Source organism: Schistocerca serialis, chromosome 11, assembly GCF_023864345.2.
Source record: "Schistocerca serialis cubense isolate TAMUIC-IGC-003099 chromosome 11, iqSchSeri2.2, whole genome shotgun sequence".
NCBI lineage: Eukaryota > Metazoa > Arthropoda > Insecta > Orthoptera > Acrididae > Schistocerca > Schistocerca serialis.
In genome coordinates, this window is record NC_064648.1 from 135,317,370 (window position 1) to 135,341,100 (window position 23,731).

The window sequence follows — 23,731 nt, forward strand, 5'->3', positions numbered from 1 at the left end:
ATTTTCTGGGGGACGTTTGCACCTGAGCGCAGGCCAGATGGCGGGCTACAACTGGAAGCCTGACGTCCGCTGCAACCACAGTTTCCAGTCCATCGCTGCATCCACGCTCATGCCTTCCCTCCTGTTGTCGCACTCCTTATACGACGACGGTCCGTCGTTTTGGCGGGAGGAATGTTATGGCGTAAAGTCGAGCGCCGGCACGCCTGTCGGGAACGATAGAGCAGACTGGGCTGTGAAGAAGACGTCACCCAATAGCACGCTGACCGACCTCTGTCTAGGACGACAACGCGACAGCTGCGGCCTTCAGTGGAAGAGAACATGAGCGCCACTCCCAACTTGTCACGGCCACTTCTACAGCAGAGATTAATCACATCAAGACCAGTGACTTAGGAATTGTGTATACTGAAGAGATTTCTTTCTTGTATGTCGCCCTTTGTTTGCAACACTTCTGTGTTATTGTCAGAGTTAAGTATTGTCATTGATTCATTTCGCAATAAAACTATCTAATACGATTTCCTTGAACTGTTGTCTAGCGATCCGAGAAGGAGATTTCCTAGGCACCCCATACTCAACAACTAGACAGGATACAACAAAATTCAGTCTGGAATCGGAACTAATGTGTTGTAAGTACTGGTAATAATGCCACTTTTTAACTGCAGACACAAGTTGCTGGACTGTCAGCTCATTAGGTAAAGAAGTAAATTCAGTGAAAGATGTATTTCAAGTAGAGAGCTTATGTGTCAGCAGTCTGGATACAAGGAAATATATAAAAGTTTTGTATAAGTTCTACATAGCACCAAACATGCACCTAAAAAGTATTTTTCAGTAAAAAAATATTGTAGAAAACTGGTGTTCGTTAGTAATCGAGAATTATTCAGTTTGTTTTGAATTTTCAGTAAAAGGAGAGTCCCTCTTTGAACTTATAGTAGTCTATAAGCACTCTTGGTGTAATGGCACTTGAGTCGTTGTATGTACTATGTAAATATGGGTGCAAACCAAGGCTGCGGGATAAACTTTTCTGTACTATTTATTTTATAAGTAACAAAGGTCACATAGGAGGCCTTTTTTATTTTACTCCAGAGTCGTTTGCACTATATTTAGCTTGATCCTAGGATGTCTACGAGCTTCTGGTGGTTGTTCCGCTTGGCTAGGTCCAGCGGCGTGTCCCCATTGTCATTTCTGACTTCTCTGTCGGCCCCTGCCTCCAATAGTGCAGTCGCCGCGTCTGGGTGGCCACGCCGTGCCGCATCGTGCAGTGGCGTGTTCCCTCTGAAATCCTTGGCGTTTCGGTCGGCAGAGGATGCTGCCAGCAGCCGCACCACGGGTGCATGGCCTTTCCATGCAGCCTGATGCAGAGGCGTGTTCTGCCAGCGGTCCCTGGCGTTGACATCAGCTCCATCCTCCAGCAGACGCCTCGCCACCTCCAAGTGTCCCCTGGCTGCTGCCCAGTGCAGTGAGTTCTGCTGGTTCTCGTCCATCGCCTCCACGTCCGCCCCCACTGTCAGCAACGTTCGCACCTTGCTCACTGTCCCCTCCTTAGCTGCCGCAATCAGCATCTTGCCCTTCTCTTCTCCAGAAAGATCCCTGCAACAAAAGGAGAATACTTACAAACTGCTCCAAACACACACGCCCGAGAACGAAACACTATGACAGAAGCAGAACTGTGATGAGTCCCTAAAAGTCAAGAAGGTTACCGCAATGCACTGGTGTCCAAAATTAAAGCTTCTAACTGCGATTTTCCGTCCTGTTCCCAATCCACGATGTAATCATGCAAACTGTCAACAGATGTCTGCACAACCGTGTTCTACACGGAAGTTAGCATTCCAGTCAACGGACAACCACGCCCACGACGAAGGCAGCGCAGCTAGCAATGGGGTAGTGGTTGCTGTGTACTCCCACATCTGCAATCGCTGTAGACACAGTCACAGATGGTGCAGTATGGTACAGAGAAGACGCATACCAGGCTCTCCACAGTGGAGGGTCATAGGAAGAATGGGAGGAGGACAGTCACAACCTGATGTGGCCCAATGGCTTAATGTGAATCGCACTGTTGTTTCTCAGATGTGGCGACTGTTCATAGAGATGGAAACTGTATCTCGAAGACGAGGGCAGACCACGTGTGATACGAGAAAGGGTGGACCGTTATTTGGTTAAAAGGGCTTCACGGTACTGCCTTACTACTGCACAGCAACTGGTACCTCATCTCGCAGGATGCACTGGATGTGTTGTATCTAGGCAAACGTTATACAGAAGATCTCACCAGAGTGCCACTTATTGTGAGGGGCCTGTTGTTTATGTACCTCTGACACTTCACAAAAAGAAATGTGTAGAGTGAAGTCGTCAGCATCCCACGGAATGGCCGAACAGTGGGCCAATGTTATCTTCACACGTGAGTCCCAAAATGGTCTGGAGAGTGATTCTCGGCGGATTTTCATATGGAGGGAACGTGTAACAGGATTTCGTGACCCAAATATCGTGAAAAAGAGACTGATATCAGGGAGGTTCTTTAATGGTGTCCTCAGCGATTACGTGGACTACATGAACACCTCTTCATGACATTGTATGGGTGAATTGGCAAGGCTTAACTCCGGTCAGGTATCGTGACGAGATCTTGGAACCTCATATGCCGTCGGTGCGAGGTGCTGTGGCCTACCACTTCGTATTGATGGACGATAGAGGTATGCCCCATAGAGATCAGCTAATTGAAGTTTTCTTGGAAATGGGAGATATTGCACACCTGGGATGGTAAGCTCGATCTCTCAATTTGAATCCCATAGAGCATATCGCGGATACACACCTCTACCACAAAACTTCAGTGAGTTTGTTAAAGCTTTAAAATACTGTGCACGGCAGAGTACACGAGAGGATGTAGAAAATCGTACATTCAAGGCTACAGCGAAGAGACAAAAGAGAAATTCGAAACGTATTGTGGTATTTATGACGCCAACCCATTCTCCCCATAAACAATGGAGGCAGGCGAAGAAGTGATAACAACAATGATAGAAAATAGGAGATAGAAGTGGTAACACACTGTAGAAAGCATTAACATGACTCACAGTAGTCGGAAAGCGTAGAGACCGCTCAAAAATTAGATGGTATACCTGCAGGTACACCAGGCTTTGCTGGCGGTACAGCAAACCAAATAGCCTCCCAACTGCTGAAAAACGGTAAAGCGAAACACAGACTAAAGAAAGGGCAAACAAGTAGACTAAATGCTGTCCAAGAAGAAAATAATGATACACTCGATCATACATTTACAATATCAGAACTGAAAGAAGCAATCAAAAGTTTAAAGACTGGTAAGGCCGCAGGCCTAGATGATATTGAAAATGAACAGATGATACGTCTTGTTGTTCACTCTAAATTGTGGCTGTTGGAGTTTATGAACTGCTGTTGGCCATCTGGACGAATTCCTGAAATCTAGAGACAAACAAAAATAACTGCAAATCTTAAGCCTGATAAGGACCCAGGAGATCCTAAGAGTTATCGGCCAATCTCTCTGTTGTGCACAACACACAAACTGTTTGATACTAAGCAGATTCAAAGAGCTTACTGAGGGCACCCTAATAAAAGAGCAAGCAGGATTTCGGCCTGGCAAATCTTGTACCAGTCAAGCTCTCAGCCTAACCCACTGTATTGGAGATGGGTTTGAGAAAAGACTTACTACGGGGATGGTGTTTATAGATTTTATGGAAGCATATGATACCATCAACCTCAGAAATCTCATTGCAAAAGTGCAAAAAACAACAAAAAGCCCTCAATTGACTGCTGTACTCAAATCACTTCTATTTAACAGAAGGTATTTTGTTAAGTTCCAAGGTAACAAGAGCAGATGGAGACTACAAAAAGATGGGTTTCCCCAGGGCAGTGTTCTTGCCCCCATGTTATTCAATATTTATACAAATGACCAGCCTATTAGTCCCTGGTCAAGCTCTTTCGTTTATGCTGATGATAGGGCAATAGCAGCTCAGGCATAAAACTACAAGGATATTGAGAAAATACTAGCTGAGAACCTGGAAAATCTCACCAACTATTACAATGAAAATCAGTTGAAACCCAATCCAAGTAGGACCCAGACTTGGCTATTCCATCTTAACAACAGAGATGCGAAACAAGAACTGAATGTTTGGTGGAATGGCACATGATTAACACACTGCCCTCTCCCAGTGTACTTGGGAGGTATTCTTGATAGGACACTGTCATTCAAGTGGCACATTGAGAAGAGCAGGGCAGAAATCCAATCGCAGAATAACTTACTTGGCAAACTAACAACATCCAAATGTCGACCTAATCCAAAAGTTTTACGCGCCACTGCAATGGCACTCTGTTACCCTGCTGCTGAGTTTGCAAGCTATACACTGTCCTGAACCAGATGTGTAGACATATTACTGGATGTCTTAAGTCAACAAGAGTAGAACACCTATACTGCTGGTCAGGAATTGCTCCGCCAAATGTCCGATGTTCAATACAGAGCAGAATTGAACGAACAAAACAGGTTAAAAATCAATGTCATCTGCTTCATCGGTACCATATGGTACGCCTTACGTCAAGAAGTAGTTTTCTCCACTCAACCGAACCGCTCACAGGTTCACCAAAAACTTCTAGAAAAAGACTGTGGCAGGAACAACAAAAATATGCACACGATTCTGAGGAAGTGCTGCCATCAGATGCGGAACTTGTGTGGGAGAGATGGAAAACCCTGAACAGGCTATGTTCAGGAATGGACAGATTAACAGAAATTTGCACAAGTGGGGAATTAGTGATAGTGCTTTGTGTCCATGTGGTAACATCCAGACGATGAACCACCTGCTTGAATGTCCGTTAGTAAACCATCCAAGAGTGTGCACGGCCCAAGACCTGATGGCGTGCAGCAAAGTAGCGAGGGCATATGTGGACTTCTGGAAGAATGACATGTGAAACAAAGACTAAAAAAATTTATTATACTGTATATAGTTTTCCATGAATTTTATTTTATAAATTAGCATTGTAATATTGTAAATTTCATAGAGAACAAATTATTCTATAATGTGTGGATTTATTGTAAATTGTTTGTAGTGAGATGAGTTGCATCACACAAGCATCCTCCAACAATTCCATAAAACTTGGGAGTAGCTCTGCAGGAGGAATGGTGTTATTGTCTCCACATGAGATTGATGACATCATTCACAGCTTGCCCTGTCGATGTCAGGGTTGTATGAGCCAGAGGTGGTCACGGCCCATGCTGAACACATTACCCAGTTGTTTGATTGTGTGTGCAAATCTGTTAAGTTGGAAAAAACGAAGAACATATTTTTCTACCTTTATGAATATTGTAGTTATTTATGTTATTTGTTCTTAACATTGTTCCTACTTCACTATCACCTGTTTGTACAATTTTATGGCAAAATAAACGCTACCTCACAAAATTTCAGTTTGTTGCTTTAATTTTGGACACCAGTGTACATCGAATTTCATGCACTTTTCATACCATTCAAATTACTAGGCAATCTGGATCTTGGCTACGTGAACACACTCAAGACCTGACAGCATGTACATACACTGTTAAGGTTCTTGCGGTCTTCAGTCCAGAGACAGCTTTGATGCAGCTCTCCATGCTACTCTATCCTGTGCAAGCTTCTTCATCTCCCAGTACCTACTGCAACTTACATCCTTCTGAATCTGTTTTGTGTATTCATTTCTTGGTCTCTGATTACGATTTTTCGCCTCCACATTGCCCTCCAGTACTAAATTTGTTATCCCTTGATGCCTCAGAACATGTCCTAGCAACCGATCCCTGCTTGAAGTTGTGTCACAAATTCCTCTTCTCCCCAATTCTGTTCAGTACCTTCTCATCAGTTATATTATATACCCACGTAATCCTCTGCATTCTTCTGTAGCACCACATTTCGAAAGCTTCTATTCCCTTCTGTTCACTTCCATTCACGGCTACACTGCATACAAATACTTTCAGAAACGACTTCCTGACACTTAAATCTATCATTTACTACGTTAAGCCTTTCATTTTGTAATCTAATTCCCTCAGCATCACCTAATTTAACTGGACTATATTCTATTATCCTCGTTTTGTTTTTGTTGATGTTCATCTTATATCCTCTTTTCAAGACACTGTCCATTCTGTTCAACTGGTCTTGTAGGTCCTTTTCCGTCCCTGACAGAATTACAATGTCATCAGCAAACGTCAGCCTTTTTATTTCTTTTAATTCCTACTCCAAATATTTCTTTTGTTTCCTTTACCGCTTGCTCAATATACAGATTGAATAACACTGGGGACAAGCTGCACAATAGGATCAAAACTATCTAAACAGCTCTATCTAATGTGTGACTGGCCAACAAATGTAATGAAAGGACGATCCGCCAGTACAAAAGGAGGCAGAGACTCATGTCAGCAGAGAACCAGAAATAGCAGAATGGGTCCATCAGGGAGGTTAAGAAATTTCGAATGTGGACCTGAGTAATAAATGCACCAGTAATATTTCGACCCTTACACAGTAGCCCTTGTGAAGTGGAAATTCAAAGGAGCAACCATAGCAAAAGGTAGAGGAGGCGGATCCATGTACCGACCAATAGGGATCATGGAGCTTTATGGAGGGTCTTTGTAAAAAATCGCATGAAGCACTGCAGCCAGCACAACGACTGTACACAGGGAGGTAAAAAGAAGGGGATAAACTGGTCGAGTAGCCCCCCCTCCCCCCCCCCCAAAATGAGCCACATATTTGCAGTCAGTGCTAAGCAACACTTACGTTGGTGTAAAGCGTGACGCCTCTGGACGATGGATGCGTGGAAACGAATGGTCCAGACAGATGAACCATCTGTGGCAGTCCGATGGAAGGTTCTGTTTTTGGTTGATGACTAATACCTGCCATTTTGTGTAATGCCAAAAGTGAAGGAGTGAGAAGATGGCGTTACATTATGGGGTATATCCATGGTTATGTTATTATTCCCCTATTGAGCTTAAGAGAACACTAAATTCGACAGCATATGAATCACGTTTTCCAGCTTTATATACTGCATACAATACAGTATCATTGTATTAGCAAGACAGTGTTCCTTGTAATAAATCATTATCTGTCATGAGAGAGTTTGTGGGCAACAACATTCCATGAATGTACTATTCTGCCATGAATTCCAAGCTGAATCCAATGTAACTGCTTTGGGATGAGTTAGAAGCTGACTTCGCTGCAGATTGAAGAGTCCAACGTTGAGGAAGGATAGGTTCTCATTTTTCCACTGAAGTTCAGACCCATTACTGAAAGTTTCCTCAGCAGAGTCAAAGCCTTCATAGAAATGAAACTTTGACACATCCCTGATTAATGTTCACTAATGAGTGTCCAGAAACTGTCGATGCAACTGAATGTCTACTGATAAATGGGCCATGTTATTTGCATGTGACAGCAACACCTACATTTTGATGTTACAAACTGTGTGTTTCAGCCTCAGGAATAACATGTAAAACTTTCTTTGTCAACTAAAGACAATTAAGTACAAACAAATTCTATTAATCTGTCAAATGAAATTGTTTTAGCCAGTAGTTATCTAATTGGTTTGATGTGTCCTGCCACGAATTCCTCTCTTGCACCAACCTTCATCTCAAAATAGCAGTTACACACTACATGCTCAATTAACTCCTGGATGTAGGCCAATCTGTCTTTCTCTTCAGTTTCTACATCCCCTTCGTCTTGTCAGTCTTTCCCCATGTCACTAATTCTGCAAAGTAACCCCTCATTCCATATCCAACATGTCCACTTAATTTTCAACACTTTTCTCTAACACCACATCCCAGACGCTCGTAGTCTCCTCAGTCACGGTGTTTTGCCACAGTCTACGATTCAGCATCATACAAAGTAGTTCTCCAAACATAGATTCTCATAAATTTCTTCCTCAAATTATGACCTTTGTTTCATAGTAGTAAAATTATGTTGGCTAGTTGTATTAATTTTCCTTTCCTAGCATGCTTTTTATGTCCTTATTGTCTTGTATATCATGGGTTATTTTGCTTACAGAATTCCTTAATATCGTCTACTTCATGACCACCAATTTAAATGTAAAAAATTCCAATATCTGCTACTTCTCATTAGAAATTTATTTCCGTCGTTCATTCTCAATTAATATTCCTTACTCTTCATTCAATTCAACAGATCCTGTAATTCTTCACTTTCTCTGAGAACAGCAGTGTCATCAACAAATTTTTTCATTGACATCCTTTCACTGTTAATCTGAATCCCACATTTGAACCTTTATTATATTTCCATCATAGCTTCTTCGATGAATAGATTGAATAGTAGGGGAAACGACTGCACCCTGTCTTACACACTTTTAATCTGAGCACTTTGTTCTTTATTTTCCAGTATTCTTCCCTCTTGGTTCTTGTACCTACCTGTCTTTCCCTGTAACTTACTTACATTTATGTAAGACTTTCGAAGATCCTGCAGAATTTTATATTATCGGACGCTTTTTCTAGGTAAAAACCAAACTGACCGTCATCTGACAGTTTCTCAATTTTCTGTTCCATTCTTATTTATATCATTCTCATCAGCAGCTCGGATGTATGAGTTCCAAAGACGATTGTGCTGTTGTTTAACAATTATCTGCCCTTGTTACCTCTGGAAATATTTGGATAATTTTTTTCTGAAAGTGTGAAGGTACATTGATTCTACACTCTAACTTGGATAGTCGTTGGGTGCCACTTTCCCCTATGAACTCAGTAGTCATGATTAAATTTTATGAATCCTTTTAGCTTTATTTGTTATCAAATCGACCAAAGTTCTTCTAAATATTGCCTCTAACAGTACATCCTCTCTATCTTCCACGCCAACACAGATTGCTTCGTCTTCCATGTCACCAGAAAAGTTCCTCCTGCATAGACGCTCTCAATGTAATCCTTCCATTTATCTGCTCTCTCTTCTGACGTTGGGAATGGAATTGCCATGGTAATTATTGTTTTGACTGTTCTATATTCTGTGACAGTCCTTCCTACGACTGTTTGTTTAAAGTTTTGTCTTAAGTTTTCTGCAGTTATTTAGCCTTGGCTACCTAGAACATGGTACTTATGTCATTCCTAAATTACTTACATCGAGGTGACAAGTTGTGCAAAAGTGATGTGCACATACGAAGATAGCGGTAGTATCGTGTACACAAGATATGGAAGGGCAGTGCATTGGCGGAGCTATCGTATGTAATCAGGTGATTCATGTGAAAAGTTTCCGACGTGATTGTGGCCATATGCCCACACAGCGAGAATTAACAGATTTTTCACACCGAAAGGTAGTTGAAGCTAGACGCATGAGACATTACATTTCGGAAATCGTTAGGGAATTCAGTATTGCAAGATCCACAGTGTCAAGAGTGTGCCGAGAATACAAAATTTCAGGCATTACCTGTCACCACGGTCAATGCTGTGGCTGACAGCCTTCAGATAACGACCTAGAGCAGCGGCTTGTACATAGGTTGGTCAGTGCGAGAGACAAGCAACACAGCGTGAAATAACCGCAGAAATCAATGTAGAAGGTACTACCAGCGTATCTGTTCGGAAGTGCGGCTAAATTTGGCGTCAGTCGGCTGCGGCAAAAGATGACCAATGTAAGTGCATTTACTAACAGTATGTTATCACCTGCAGCTCCTGGTCTCATGACCATATTGGTTGAATCCTACACGAGTGAAAAAGCGTGGCTTGGTGAGGTAAGTCTCGGATTGAGTTGGTGAGAGCTGAGTGTGGCGTTGACCGCATGAAACTACAGACCCAAGTTGCCAACAAGGCACTGTGGAAAATGGTGTTGGCTCCATAACGGCGTGGGCTTTGTTAACATGCAATGGGCAGGGTCCTCTGGTACAACTGAGCCTATCATTGAATGCAGACGGTTATGTTTAGCTACTTGGAGACCATTTTCAGCCATTTGTGGACTTCATGCTCTCAAATAACGACATCATGTAAGTGGGCCAAAACTGTTCACCACTCGCCTGGGGAAGATTGTGGACCACTCGAGTAAATGATTTGGCCACCTGGATCGTTCAATATGAATTTCATCGATCATTTATGGGACATAATCGACAGGTCAGTTCCTGTACAAAATCCTGGACCAGCAACACTTTAGCATTTGTAGGTGGCTATAGGGGCAGCATGGCATATTATTTGTACAGGGTACTTCCAACAACTTCTTGGTTCGCCGCCACGTCGAGTTGTTGCAGTAGGCTGGGCACAAGGAGGTCTGACATGATATTAGGAGGTATCCCATGACTGTTGCCACCTCAGTGAATGTAGCTGTCTTCCTGTCTTTCTCTGAATATTTTTATACTTTCTTCTTTCACCGATCAGTTGTATTTTATTTTCTTACTGAATGTTTCTTCGAAGTTAGCTTCCCTTTATCTGTGTTCGTCTATCCACCGTCTGTGATTTTACTTTCTAGAGATGTCCTCTCCTCTTCAACTGAACAGCCCACTGTGATATTCCTTATCGCAATATCCACATCGTTGGTAAGCTTAAAATTTCATTTCTTAGTACTGCAGTATGCTACATCCTTCTACACTGATTCTTCTGGTCGGCTCTCTTAAACCTCACTCTGCTCTTCATAATTATTAAATCTATGTTTACATCTGGGAACGCCTTACATTCCAATATCTGATTTCGGAATCTCTGTCTGACTATGATGTAATCCAGCTGGAATCTTCCAGTGTTTCTGGGTCATTTCCAAGTTTCTTTTTTTCTCACGTGATTGCTGAACAGAGTATTCGTTATTACCATCTGAATTTGATTGCAGAAATCAATTAGGCTTTCACCTGTCTCATCCCTATGCCAAGCCTGTATACCCCATGACCCTTTCTTCTTTTCTTTCCCCTGCAACTGCATTTCAGTTCCATATTTCCTCTCTTTTCTCCTTTTGCTTGTGTCGTTTCCATGTGTATCTGACTATCGTTGTCGGCGTTTGATTTCGAATCTGGTGAGAAAAACTCTGGCATAGAGCTGTTCCCAGTGGCCCACTCTCTCTCTCCTACTTCTTATACATAACGATTCCTACTCCCGTTACACCATTTTCTGTTGCTGTTGATATTACCCCAATGTGTCTTATGACAAATCCTTAGCCTTCTTCTGTTTCACATCAATGACCCCCACCGTAACTAGACTGGGGCCTTTGAACCTGCGTATTTAGACTCCCTAGCTTTCCAATTACTATCAAACCTCTGAATTCAAAGCTCCAAGTCGTAGAAGGTTATCCCTTTGTAAATTATTCCGTCTCGTTTTCATGGTCACTTCGACCTTGGTAGTCCACTCCCAGAGATCCAAAAGGGTAACTTGTCCGGAATCTTTTCTCAATGCAGATTGCTTCAAGACAGTTTCCCTGTTAACGGCGTATGTCCTATGGATACACGTTATGTGGTTTTAATTTATTCGATTCCATTGCCTTCTGCATCCTCGCGTCATTGATCATCACTGACTCTTCTCCCTTTTAAGGTCAGTTTCCCACCCCAAGGGCAAGAGAATGCCCTGAAGCTCTGTCGTTCCTCCACCATATTTGACAAAACCTTTATCAGGAAAACGGTGACTTCTTATGCTGGACGTCTTCTGCTGACACTGCTGTTAATTTTTGTTCAGAGGTTAAGCAGTGGCTGTGTTGAAAACTGGGACACTAAAAATTTTGATCACTAGTCAATGACGCACTCCTAAGCCATTGGTATATAAAAGCAAACACTGTCCCAACGTTTAATAGAGTATCGTATAAAAATGTGAACTAAGTCGTACAAGAACTTTTTGAGATTTTGGTATCATTGTTAACAACGTCTTTTACTTTCGAAATAGTACATACAATGAAGGATTGCAGCACCAAGAAGAAGCAGTGCGACATAAACGAAAGTTGGTAGGCGTGTTTCTACATCTGAATGATGATGACTTTTCGCGGCAGTCACGTCGCTTAAGAGTGGCGCTAGTAGCACCACTGTGAGGGAGCAAATGAAGCCTGCTTTAATTATACGCTGTAACGTGCTCGAGCGTTAGTTACATTTTGAGATAGGACGCAGTGAGTTGATGTAGGGCAAAAATGACTTTGAGAGGACAAAGACGCATTTATCAACATCTCATAGGGATTAAACGAAGTCTGTAATGGGGCTACGAGATGCTGATTGTTCCTTCCGTGATGCAGAAATATTTCACAGTAATGTAGCCACAATACATACCTACTGGCAGCGGTGATTACAAGAATATTCGGTTGCAAGAAGTCTGGGTTCCATACGGACACGTGGAACTACTGAGAGGGAATACCATCGTGTTCTGCGTATTACTCTGGCGCATTGTAATATATCTCCAGCAGCAGTTTGAGCAGCAGGTGTCACAAGTAACACAATGAAGTATTACAAATCGGTTACTTTAAAGACAGCTCCGAACCAGATGCTCTGTAGCATGCGTTTCACTGATCCCAAACCACCAGCCTCGCTGCCGGTATTGGTCATGTTTTGATTAGGCCAGTTGTGGGCCTACAACCAGCCTTTCTGTGTGTTAACACACTGGACCTACACCTGGAGCTATGGTCTGTGGTGCGATTTCGTATGACAGCAGGAACTTTCTCATGGCTATCCCACACACCGTGTCAGTTTCAATCTGGTGATTCGACCCGTTCTGCTGCCATTAACGAACAGCATTCCAGGGGGAGTTTTTCAACAGGATAACGCTCGCTCACTTACCGCTCTTGTAACCCAACATGCTCTATAGAGTGTTGACAAGTCTCTTGGCATTCTCAATCATCAGGTGTGTTTCCAGCCGAGCAGATATGGGACATCATCATACAGTAACTCCAGCAGCATTCACCAACAACATTAACCGTCCCTGTACTGACCAACCAGCTGCATCAGGCATCGAACTCCATTTCAAAGACTGATATCTGATACTTGAGCAACACAATCCATACATGTTTGCATGCCTGCATTCGACCTTTTGGCAGTGCTCCAGCATTTCACGTTTCCAGTGGCTTATCTCGCACTTATATTAACTTGCGATCCTGCAATGTTAATCAGTTATATATGTTACCCTGGCAAATGTATTCCCGACGTTTCACTGTTCTATATTAACAAGTTTTTGGTTTTGTGATTCTTTTAAATTCGTGTATTTATGACTGTAAGCTATTTTTGTTTAAAGCTGTTTTGGTTTTTAGTCTTCCAAAGCCTATATTTATGTAGGACCTCTTACTAGTCACCACAGACGTCTGATGCCGAAGAAAAAAGGAATCTTTGGCTCTCTTTCGCCCTGTACATTGTTACTCACATTACTACCATGTTACACACGATCTGCTCTCCAGGCTGGTTTTCTTAACTCACTCTCAACAAACTTTTCACTCCATTATCGAGTATTGTCTTAATATGTTTCATTTCCTGCTCTTAATAGTTTATTTCCTCATGCTTATGTTTCTCTGTCGCATTTTAGCCAGCTTTCTCCTCTTTTTGTATTAGTCTTTTTATGCAGAAATATTTTTCCCGTTCCATGTCTTGTCTCTTATTCAACAACAATATTTTATTTTCTAATTTTTTTTCAGCTCCTTTTCTACTGATATTCTGCTAATTTTATATCTAGTACGTGTAACATAATTTACAGACTTTGCCTGAGATCATAGACATTAATTATTTTTGATTATGCTGCATCATCTTACATTGATGAGTTTCTGGTTTATCTACAAAGTATTCTTCGAGGTACTCTCTATCTTTAGTCTTCCCTGTTACACTTACTTCTCGTTGGTTGTCTTCTTATATCAAATGTCTGATGCTATTTGTATACGACAAATTGGGTAAATACCTATCAGGCTCTCTTACTTATAAAATTTCAGCGTACACTCTCTGTATCTTTCTATACTATCAGACCCATGGATGAACTTTTGTTGACTGCCTGTGTGCATAAAAGCTTTTAGATTGGGAAAAGTATTCTGAGAAGTATTTGCTCAATTTGTGGACCACTCGAGTAAATGATTTGGCCACCTGGATCGTTAGACATCGTACATCTGTGGCTGACCATAATAGGTAATTAAAACCCAAAATCCTTGAATCACTGGGAGAGAATAAGTTTTCATAAGTCTACTGAAACATTACTGATCCCATTGTCATTGTTAAAATACCTGGTAGGGTTCCTTGTTTTCTCTTGAATAGGTACAGACTCCTCTATTACCCAATAACTTGTTGGATTTTGTTCTGATTAATTGTAAAGGCACATTGAATACTCTGAATTGCCACTTTTGGGCCTGTTGAATTCAGGCATCAACTGAACTGTGTCTTCCAACAATATCAGTTCACTATCAGATAGGGTTATTATTTCACAAAGCGATAATAAAACATCGGTGACTACCACTATAGATCAATGATTTCAAAGAAGAAAAGTGAAGTGCTGACGAATTTACGCTGAAACTGGTCTGCGATGAATAAAAAGAAAAACTTTTGTCACTTCTCCTGTAAAACTCCCTGAGCTACAGAAGGTTTTACAGCTGTCGATATATGGGTACTGTGTCCATCTCCACCCAACCATGCCCACACAATAGGATTGACCTCATTTTTATAGATCCAAAATGGCTGCCTTTATCACTTGGACACCGACAGGTCCGACTTCCACTTTCGTAGAAGCTCATGTTACCACGAATGATTTCCAAAAACTGCCAATAGACGTAGTCACATACGTCTCTCGTAGTAGGATAAGCCACGGATCTCAGCTCATTTCACTCCCTCAACTACGGTGTTACCACACACCCTGTGAGAGAATTTCTCATCATACCATTCGGAGAATAATCGTGGAAATGCAAGTGAAGGGTTCTTCCCTACATAGGTAATTCATAAGATAGGAAACCATCTACGTCTACGTCTACGTCTACGTGATTACTCTGCTATTCACAATAAAGCGCCTGGCGGAGGGTTCAATGAACCACCATCAAGCTGTGTCTCTACAATTCCGCTCTTAAATAGCGCGCGGGAACAATGAGCACTTTTCTGTGCGAGATCTCTTATTTTATCGTGATGATCATTTCTCCCTATGTAGGTGGGTGCCAACAGAATGTTTTCGCAATCGGAGGAAGGAAACTGGTAGTTGAATTTAATGATAAGATCCCGTCGCAATGAAAAACGCGTTTGTTTTAATGATTGGCAACCAAATTCACGTATCATGTCCGTGGCACTATCTCCACTACTTCGCGGTAGTAAAAATTGAGCTGCGCTTCTTTAAACTTTTTCGATGTCATCCGTCAGTCCCACCTGATATGGATCCCATATTGCACAGCAATACTCCAGAATAGGGAGAACAAGCGTGGTGTAAGCAGCCTCTTTAGCAGACATGTTCCACCTTTCAAGTGTCCTGCCAATGATCCGCAGTCTTTCGTTTGCTCTATCCACAACAATATCTACGTGATCGGTCCAGTGTAGGTCATTTGTAATTGTAATCCCTAAGTATTTAATTGAATTTGCAGCATTTAGGTTTGAGACACTTATCGCGTAATCGAAATTTTGTGGATTTCTTTTAGTAAAAGGGTCAATTGCCACTAATAAAGACCAGGAACGAGACAGTGCCTGTAACAACTCCTTGGGGAACGCCGGATATTACATCTGTTTTACTCGATGTCTTTCTGACAGTAAATCACCAATCCAGTCGCGCAACTGAGGCAATATTCAATAGGCACGTAGTTTGGCTAGGAGACGCTTTTGAGGAAATGTGTCGAAAGCCTTCTGTAAATCTAAAAATATGGAATCATTTTGACATCCCCTGACGATAGCACTCATTAATTCACAAGTATAAAGACCCACTTATGTTCCACAGGAACGATATTTTTTAAGCCCTTGATGATAATGTGTCAATAAATCGTTTTCTTCGAGGTAATTCATAATGTTCAGACACAGCATATGTTCCAAAACCCTACTGTAAGTCGACGTTAGTGATATGAGCCAGTAATTCAGCGAATTACTCGTATTTCCCTTTTTGGGTATTGGTGTGACAAGAACAATTTTCCAGTCTTTAGGTGCGGATCTTTCTGTGAGCGAGCTGATGTATGTAATTGCTAAATATGGAACTTTTGTGACAGCATATTCTGATAGGAACCTGACAGACATACAATCTGGATCGGAGGCCCTGCCTTTATTAAGTGATTTCAGCTACTTTGCTACACCGAGGATATCTACTTCTATGTTTCTCACTTTGAAGTTATTCATGATAGGAATTCAGGAATATTTATTTCTTCTTATTTGGTCAAGGCGTTTCGGAAAACTATGTATAATAACTCTGCTTTAGTGGCACTGTAACCAGTGACTTCACCATTGTTATGACACAGTGAAGGTTATTGACTGCTTCTTTCCACTAGTGTGCTTAATGTATTACCAGAATATCTTAGGGCTTTCTGCGAGATTACTAGACAGAGTTTTCGCTGAAAACTGAAATTGCTCCCAACACACCAGCACAGTCGTTATTTTTGGGGAAATATTTAATGTTATCTTACACAAGTCAGCTGTGTTAGGAGCTGAAAACGAGTCATGCAACTAACCTGTAGAAGGGTGTATAGATCCCCTTATATCCTTGCCTCGTCGAACCTCACAATTAATGAAAGAAAAAACTTTATACGAGACCTACAACTTCTGCTTCGTCAAAAACGTAAAATAGCGACATTCGATTTCTTGACTTTATCACTTGGCTAATTGCCCAACATGTCGCTCTGTGATTGTGGACAGGCTACACGTAAAGTGACTGAACTCACCGCAGGAGAGAGATGGCGACGTCATCAGGCTGGGGAGTCGTCTGGGGAGAGGTGGGAGGCACAGCTGTGGTTGGCCTCCGGCCGTCGTCGCTGTGGCCACTGTGTGGCTGCGAGGAGGGGCCGGTCCTGCTCTCTCCAGCGCTTGGCGTGCTGCACAGAAGGAACACTGCCTCAAAAAGGGTTTTCACATCAAATCCAGTGGTCAGATTACCACAGACTGTACAGATGAGGTACTGTCCACACACAGATAATAGAACACACACTGCCAACGACAGTAGTGGCCCATGTAAGATGAATGACAGCATTCAGGTAATCATACATCTTCCTTCTCCTCATTTTCTCATACCCGAAGCCTAGCATATTACACAATATTTGGTACAAAATAAAGTATAAATATAAGATTTGTACAAAGCTCACCAATTGTGCTTACAACAACCATTGGTCAACATAGTTTCAATAGACAACAGCATAATCACAGAGAAATTTGAAAGAGAGTACCCCATCAATGCACTTGTGGTACTGCCGTCATGAGATGGTGTTTGTAGCTCGTGTGTTAAGGGGGGTTGAACGTAAAACGGGCCGACTTGGAGCAGAAGAGGCACCACAAGACACTAATCTCTACTGCCTATATTTTTAGAAATAAATTCATAGAATTTTGTCAGCATGGCCAGGATTCACAATTCATAGCAATGGAAGTTCAAAAACATAACGAAATAAATTTTTTTACATGTGAAATTTGATAATTATTTCAGTTACTATTGGCTGCATTTTTTGCTATAGGTACACTTTTCTTCATAATTAAGAGAGATTCCTCGTTAAATTTTGCACAGCATACAATCCATACTTAAAGGAGTATGAAATATCATCGATTAAACGTATACTGGCAATAGCAGCGTCACTTCACGAGGAATGACTGCTAGTTAGACGCATGTACAGTCGATGTAGAATCAGTGAATGTGCTGTCCATTTATATATGGGGAAGGTATGCTAATGTCTGACTTTGAATTAGGGAAGTCTGTGATGACCTGGACGCTCATCACGAGCATTTCGGAATGCATGACTTGTTGAGTGTTCGAGGAGCGCTGTGGTGAGTGGCTTCGTCATGTGGCGAAACCAAGGTGAAACTATGTCCAGACGTCATGGTGTTGGGTGGTCGTCCCGCATTACATATCTCGAATGTTGTAGGCCGGGCAGACTGGTAGAACGCGACAGACGGTGCAGGCTACAAGTGTGTCTGAACACACAGTGCCCTCAAGACTCCTAACAGTGTTCCCCTGCAGCTGACCACCCATACATTTGCCAATGTTAACACCATGTCATCAGTAACTATGACTGAAATGGGCACTTGACCATTAGCAGCTCCTGGGCACCTATGCCGTGGGACAGAGACAAACTGGCGCTGGTTCCATTGTGCTCTAGGGAAATTCACGTTGACTTTCATAGGTCCAGCACGGATTGTGCAAGGCACCATGACGGCCAACAAGTATTATACACTGGTTCCAGGCCACATACTCCCCTTCATGAGGATCATGTTTCAAGACGGCAGTGACATTTTTCAACAAGGTAATGCGCCATATCACAAGGAATGGAAGTGATGGAGTATTTCGAGGAACAGAGTGGCGAGTTTCAAGTAATGTGCTCGCCCCACAACTCACCAGATGGGAATGCGATGAAACAATTCTTGGATGTGCCTCGACTTCTCGTAGGAGCTCATTCCCCGGGCAGGAATTATTGGGAATTAGGTGCCTTGTGTGGGCAATGTGGTGCCAATTCCCTTCCACACTATGACATGCACTGCTGCTATCCATTCCAATGGTGAACATTTCAGCTGTTACATAGGTGATTATAATGTTCTGGCTGACGAGTGTTTATGTTTTAGTCTTCAGTGTTATCTTACACAAGTGAGCTGTGACAGGAACGGAAAACAAGTCATGCTAAAAACTTGTAGAATGGTGTAGAGATCCCCTTATATCTTTGCCTCATCGAACGTAACAGTTAATGAAAGGAAAAACTTTATACGAGACCTACAACTTCTGCTTCGTCAAAAATGTAAAATAGCGACATTCGAGTTCTTGACTTTATCACTTGGCTAACTGCCCAACATGTCGCACTGTGATTGTCGACAGTCTACACGTTAAGTGGCTGAACTCACCGCAGGTGAGAGACGGCAGCATCATCAGGCTGGGGAGTCGTCTGGGGAGAGGTGGGGGGCTCAGCTGTGGCTGAGCTCCGGCCGTCGTCGCTGTGGCCACTGTGCGGCTGCGAGGAGGGGCCGGTCCTGCTCTCTCCAGCGCTTGGCATGCTGCACAGAAGGAACACTGCCTCAAAAACGGTTTTCATATCGAGTCCAATGGGCAGATTACCACAGACTGTACAGCTGAGGTACTGTCCACACACAGATAATAGAACACACACTGCCAACGACAGTAGTGGCCCATGTAAGATGAATGACAGCATTCAGGTAATCATACATCTCCCTTCTCCTCATTTTCTCATACCTGTAGCCTAGCATATTACACAATATCTGGTACAAAGTAAAGCATAAATATAAGATGTGTACAAAGCTCAACAACTGTGCTTACAACACCAATTGGTCAACATAATTTCAATACACAACAGCGTAAATCACAAAAAAAATTTGAATGACCGTAACCCTTAAATGCACTTAATGTGGTACTACCGTTATGAGATGGTGTTTGTAGCTCGTATGTTAAGCGGGTTGGACGTCAAACGGGCCAACATGGAGCAGAAGAGGCACCACAAGATACTAAATTCTACTGTCTATATTTTTACAAATAAATTCACAGAATTTTTGTCAGTATGACCAGGGTTCACAACCATAGCAGTGAAAGATCAAAAACATAACGAAATAAATTTTTTTTACATGTGAAACTTTATAATTTTTTCACTTACTATTGGCTGCATTTTTTGCTATAGGTACATTTTTCTTCATAAGTAAGAGAGATTCTTCGATTAATTTTGCACAGCATACAATCCATACATAAAGGTGTATGAAATTCTAGATTTTATTTAATTTTCAAGAAAATGAATGACCTGTTACATTTTAAACTTCATGTTTAGAAAAAAACTCAAATTTTATAGTTAATTATCTCAAACTTTACCACAGTTTTTAATAGAGATGGAAAATTCTAGAGTTTTGCATTAAGGAGTTTGTATTTAATAAGGACACCACGTTGGAAAAGGAATGGGATATTTATTTTGGATGTTACATGTACCTGAGTACAGAAATTTGTGTTTTGCAGAAAATGGCTATTAAAGTTTCTGGCTGCATTTGGCATCTTTTAGAACTGTCCAGCACCATAAAGAGGTTTTTTTCAATTTTGTAAATCAGTTTTCGTCTTTTCCACATTCCTCCACTTCCAAAAATGATTTACGTGCTTTCACTACACGCTCTCTATTTATCGCATATAAAGCTTTGATGCAGTTCGCTCTGGCCTTGATTCCCATTTTCTCTAAAATACATATCCGGCTTTGCACACCATCATTAAAACATGTACCTGCATCATGTTTGGGTGCCGCCATCAAGACATTTCTTCTATGTCAATAGTCCTTTGTTACACGTATGGCCATCTCTGGCGCAAATATAAACATTCGAGTTCTACACAGTGAAATACACGTATGTATGACAGCAGACGTCTGTGGTAAGGGGTGTAGTGCTTCATCTTGGTACACGTAGGACCAAATAGCGTGCCTTATAATCACTGAAATATATTTGTTTTATACATCAAACTATTCAGAAAGATGTACTCTACAAAACAGACATATTTTCGAAAAGTCGATTTTTTTAAAAATTATTGACTTCCTACCCACTTAGGAGACAGGAATCGGACCATAGTGGGAAGAAATTGGAGACAGGTATCTAAAAATCTCTCTGGGTTCTTTCGTCGCTGTTGTCTGTCAGAATGATGCGAAAATAATCCCAGAACACGAAGAAATGGGATATAAATCAAGAATTATGCCAGTGATATGATGTTGTGCAAGGTTGTTAGTCTGTGGGATGTCGCTTCCGAACATTATTGATGGCCCAAAACAACACAAGGACCGCAACGCTCGCGTGACGTGAGATGACACGGTGAATGGCGCCAGTTCTGCCCTGGGGCCAGGATGACGACAGCCTAAGTCGCCAGCCGCCCCAGGCGTCGCGTCGCCCCCTGGGTGAACGGCAGACAGCCCGGTGGCTGCATCGGGGGTCACCACTGGGTGAGGCGAATGCTGCGCCGAAAACTGGAATCGACCTATATGTCTGTGTACAGCGAGAGAAACACGAAAGCGCAGAACTGCTCCTTTGCCAAGCAGACTACCGTCACAAGGGACGTCATTTCCGTCACGCCGCTCGCTACTCGCCATCAAAGACAACTGAGGCGTAAGGTATTTATGGTATAATGAAAAAGTTGATCTATGAGTACTAGAAGTAGACATTTAACATGTAGGGATTAATTCTTATCACTTACTGTTCCATCAAGTCGTTAGACTTCCTCGAGTCTTAGACAGAATGCTCGTACGCCATTACCGAGTAATAGCTACACTGCGAGTTTTTTTTCTGTATTTTGGTATTTTAATGCCTCACAAGGAGGTGACAAAACAGCCAAATACAGTATGTCTACAAGGTACAATGTCGTTCATAAATGTTGCATAATATGAAACGAATGAGGTACGACAGAAGACAGTTACCGAATTTTCAGATGTTTAAGTGAATTTTGCCCACTCACGGTCAATGGAAAGAAACGCTTGTTACTTACTTTCATGTTCTATGCATCAAATTGCACGATAGATTGTCATGTCGTGGAATGAGTCATTTTAGATTCAAATTGCCAGTTAATTTATATGTCTATTTGTACTCTAAACATCACCAAAATGGTAACAAGAAATACAGATTGAGTTATCGATTCCCACCCATTACCTTTTACGCATTACAAACATAGAAAGTCTTCTACAGAGTAGAAGGAGTTCTCAAGTAGAAACTTTTTCAATTTATTTCCAAATTTTACCATACTGTCTGTTAGACATTCTATATCACAGGGTAAGTGGTCAAAATTTTTTGTTCAAACTTTAATGGCAACCTAAAGAAAACATTAATGTTCAATAATGAATGTAATTTTTTCTTCTATTATTGTAATCATGTACCTCATGGTTCCTTTTGAACTGTAGTAGATGGTTTACAACAAGCTTCATGAGGGAATAAATGTACTATGAAGCAGTAGTCAGTAGGCCCAACTCCTTAATCAGATGGCTACAAGACGATCGCGTGTGAGCGCGACATATTATTGTTACAACTCGTTTCTGGGCAATCAGGACCTTCTTCCTTAAAGATGAATTACCCCAGAACATTATTCCATATGGCCTTGCTGAATGAAAAGAAGCAAAATATGTCAACTTACTGATTTATCTCTTTTCTAAATTTGCTATGATTCTAAGTGCAAATGTAGCTAAACTAAGTTTTTTTAGGAGTTCCCGAATTTATGTTTCCAATTAAAATTCCCATCAAGACGGACACCTAAGAATTTTAAAAATTTCCACCCTATGTATTACTTCACCACCATGTGTTACACTTATCACTGATGCAGTACCCCCAGAGCTGCAGAACTGTATATAATGTGTCTTTGTGAAATTCAGGGTGAGATAATTTACAGAAAACCAAACAATGATACTTTTGAGAACTTTGTTTACCATTTCTTCCAGTTCTGTATTAATACTGAGAGTGATAACAATACTGTTGTCATCTGCAAAAGGAACTAATTCTGCTTGCTGTACATTAGACGGTAGATCATTAACATATATGAGAAACAGTAGTGGGCCTAAGATAGAGCCTTGGGGAACCCCATATGGGATATCCACCCAGACAGAATTATGTACCTGAATTCTGTTGGTTGAGTTACTACTAAATACAGCTTTTTGCAACCTTTTGGTTAGATATGATAAGATCCAATGGTTGACTACACCATCAACCCTACAAAATTTATCTAGCAGTATATTATGATTTACACCATCAAATTCCTTGGATAGGTCGCAGAAAATACCCACCTGTGCTGTTTTGGTATTTAATACTTGTACTATCTGGTGTGTGAACATTTAAATGGCATTCTCAGTAGAGCGCCCCTTCTGAAAGGCAAACTGTGATTTGATGACAATATTATTGTTGCCAAGGTGAGATAATCTTCTACAATACATCACCTTCTGAAAAATGTAGGTAAACGATAGAAGCAGTGAAACAGGTCGGTAGTTTCTGATGTCTCTCTTATCTGTGAAATAAAAGGTGTTACATTCAAATTCAAAAACGAACGCTATTCAGTCTGTGAATCCAAAGAAGAGTGAAGATACCGATTGAAACAAGTGTAGTGTTACAAGTCACTGGTGCAGAATTAATAATGCTATGCGTGACAGATAAAATTGAAGCATACCGAAAAAGTGGTGAGATGTCATTCTGGCTTCTTACACAAACACACCATCAGCTGCAGTGTAACTGATCAGGGTTTCAGATCTCCATGACAGGTAGACCGGACACCACAGCACGTTTATTTAACGCCCGTGAACAGTGTCAGATGTTGTTTGATACTTGTGAAGGATACAGAGACACTTTCTACGCATGCGTTATCTGCAACTGACGTAATTTGGAAGCTGCTCCACTTTTGATCTCCAGTTGCGTGGCTGGTCAAATAGTGCAGCAATGAGATTTAGGGGCATTTAGATGTTACAATGTAGCAGTGTTGAGTTGCACATGACCACGAGGGCAGGCATTATCGTTGTTAAGGTTACAGTCTAACACGTCTGGTCAGGACAAGGGAAGAATGCCATATTGCATACCGGGCCCACAGTGACCCCTTTACAACTGTACCTACCATCTGAGACCAAATAACGGTCTTTTATCAGCAATGTGTTATCCTGCACCATGGTTCAGGGATTCATTTATTGGTTTATTTATTTATTTATGTCATTTTCGCTATACCCTCTTGGGTGGAACAGCGATCATTGCAATTTATAAATAACAGACTCATTAGCCAGAACATTATGATCACCTGCCA

At 41.6% G+C, this 23,731-nt stretch overlaps 1 protein-coding gene across 2 annotated transcripts in view; it reads right to left on the bottom strand.

The window, feature by feature from the left end:
* Positions 1-1,009: 1,009 nt before the first annotated feature.
* The window catches only part of LOC126427052 (poly [ADP-ribose] polymerase tankyrase-1-like), a 117,486-nt gene continuing 94,764 nt past the window's right edge, over positions 1,010-23,731 (bottom strand). The window contains exons 4-6 of one of the 2 annotated variants that reach the window (XM_050089230.1): positions 18,844-18,993; positions 16,692-16,841; positions 1,010-1,584 (exon numbers count right to left, since the gene is read on the bottom strand). In XM_050089230.1, coding sequence (XP_049945187.1) covers positions 1,098-1,584; positions 16,692-16,841; positions 18,844-18,993 — 787 coding nt within the window. In that variant the 3' untranslated portion in view covers positions 1,010-1,097. The remainder of the gene's footprint in view (positions 1,585-16,691; positions 16,842-18,843; positions 18,994-23,731) is intronic. The other variant, XM_050089231.1, reaches the window with a different exon arrangement.